Source organism: Pteropus medius, unplaced genomic scaffold, assembly GCF_902729225.1.
Source record: "Pteropus medius unplaced genomic scaffold, Ma_sr-lr_union100, whole genome shotgun sequence".
Classification (NCBI taxonomy): Eukaryota; Metazoa; Chordata; class Mammalia; order Chiroptera; family Pteropodidae; genus Pteropus; species Pteropus medius.
Window position 1 is genome coordinate 289498 of NW_024347852.1, and position 1603 is coordinate 291100.

The 1603-nt window shown below is 49.5% G+C and overlaps 1 protein-coding gene across 1 annotated transcript in view; it reads right to left on the reverse strand.

Moving 5' to 3' along the window:
* MYH14 (myosin heavy chain 14) overlaps positions 1–1603 on the reverse strand; it is a 64885-nt gene that overhangs the window by 9957 nt on the left and 53325 nt on the right. Inside the window, exon 34 of the mRNA XM_039878711.1 lies at positions 29–190. Within this exon, the coding sequence (XP_039734645.1) occupies positions 29–190 (162 nt within the window). The remainder of the gene's footprint in view (positions 1–28; positions 191–1603) is intronic.

Consider the following 1603-nt stretch of genomic DNA (forward strand, 5'->3'; position numbering starts at 1 on the left):
CCCAGGGCCCCGCCCATCCTGGCTTCACCTCTTGCAGCCGCAGCACCTCCGCCTCCAGCCCCTTGAGGCGCTTGTCGCTCTCCCGGTTCTGGGCAAAGATCTCCTCCCGTGAGCTGCGCGACTCCTCCACCTCCCGCCACAGCTCCTTCATCTGGGCCTGGGCGGAATGGAGCGAGCGGGCGCGCTCAGCCTGGGCGTGACTCAGGGGGAACCCCCCACCCCCGCAGCAGCCCCGTGAGGTCTCGTCGGCTCCCCCAGAGCCCTGCAAACCTGGGCTTCCCCCGCCACCCCGGCCAACTGCGGTGTGACCTTGGGCCAGCCCCTCTCCCTCTCTGGGCCTCTGCTGCCTCCTCTTTAAAAAAGAAACTCCTTAAAATTAGAGGAAGCCTGAAATGGCCATAACGCTTGGACTCTGTAGTCGAGATAACAATGGCAAAGCTATACAAGCGGAGAAACATTGGCAGAGGGGTTCACGACACAGCGAGGGAGGGAAGTGGCAGAGTGAGAACTTGAACCCTGGTCCTCTCGGCCTCAGAGACTATTCCCTTCACCACTTGGCTACCCGGCCACGCTGCTTCTGAAAGGGTGTGAGGGTGCCAGTATAAAAGTTTTCTCGTCATCGGTGGTTAAAATAAAGAAAAATAAAACGCAAACTAAATGTCCGCCACCGTTCGAAAAACCCACTCTACCTCTTTACACTAGAAAAATAGTGGGTAGCTGTTCGCAGCCACAGCGAAGACAGCAGCGGACTTGGGAGTCGAGTAGGAGGACAATTGTCATCGCTGTTGTTAATATTATTATTTGTTTGACAACAGTAGCTTTTCCGTGGAGGGCTTTCCTCTCAGTGACGACATGGCTGGCGATTTTTACTTTTGGGGAGGGATCTTTCTGCGCCAGCACTGCCCGACTGAAATACACTGCGAGGACATATGCTGTTTTTTTTCTCTTCTCGTAGCCACATTAAAAAGGTAAAAAGAAACAGGTGACATTAGTCGGAACACCATATTCTATTGAGCCTGATACATCCAAAATTGATAATCGAACTAAAAATTATCAAGATATTTTATCTTTTCCTTTTGGTACTAAGTCTTCAGAATCTAGCATGTGATTAGAATTTTGGACTCGCCACACTATAGATGTCCAAGAGCCCAGTTGTATATTTGAAAAAAAAAAAATTTGACTTGACTTTTTAGGGCAGTTTTAGGTTCACAGCAATATTGGCTAGAAGGTACAGTTTCCCGTACAGCCTGCCTCCATCATCCGCATCCCCACCAAACTGGGACATTTGTTTCCAACAGACGAACCTACATCGTTATCATCGAAAAAAAAAAGTTTTTAAACGACCAAGTATAACTTTCATAATTAGGGAGGAAAAAAAACCTAAGCTATTTCCCTTTCAAAAATTAAATGAAGGAATTGAACTTAAAAAATAAGCATTTTAAATAAAGACGATCAAAAGAACCGAGTGAGCCTTTGGGGTATGGGTGTTTATAAGGGTGGTGACTAATCTGGGTGACCTTCGTGAGGTGCAGGGAGGGCTCCACGCTGGTCTCCCGCCAGGAGCTCAGGTGGGGCTCCCCTCCTCTGCTCCAGCCCCGCCCCC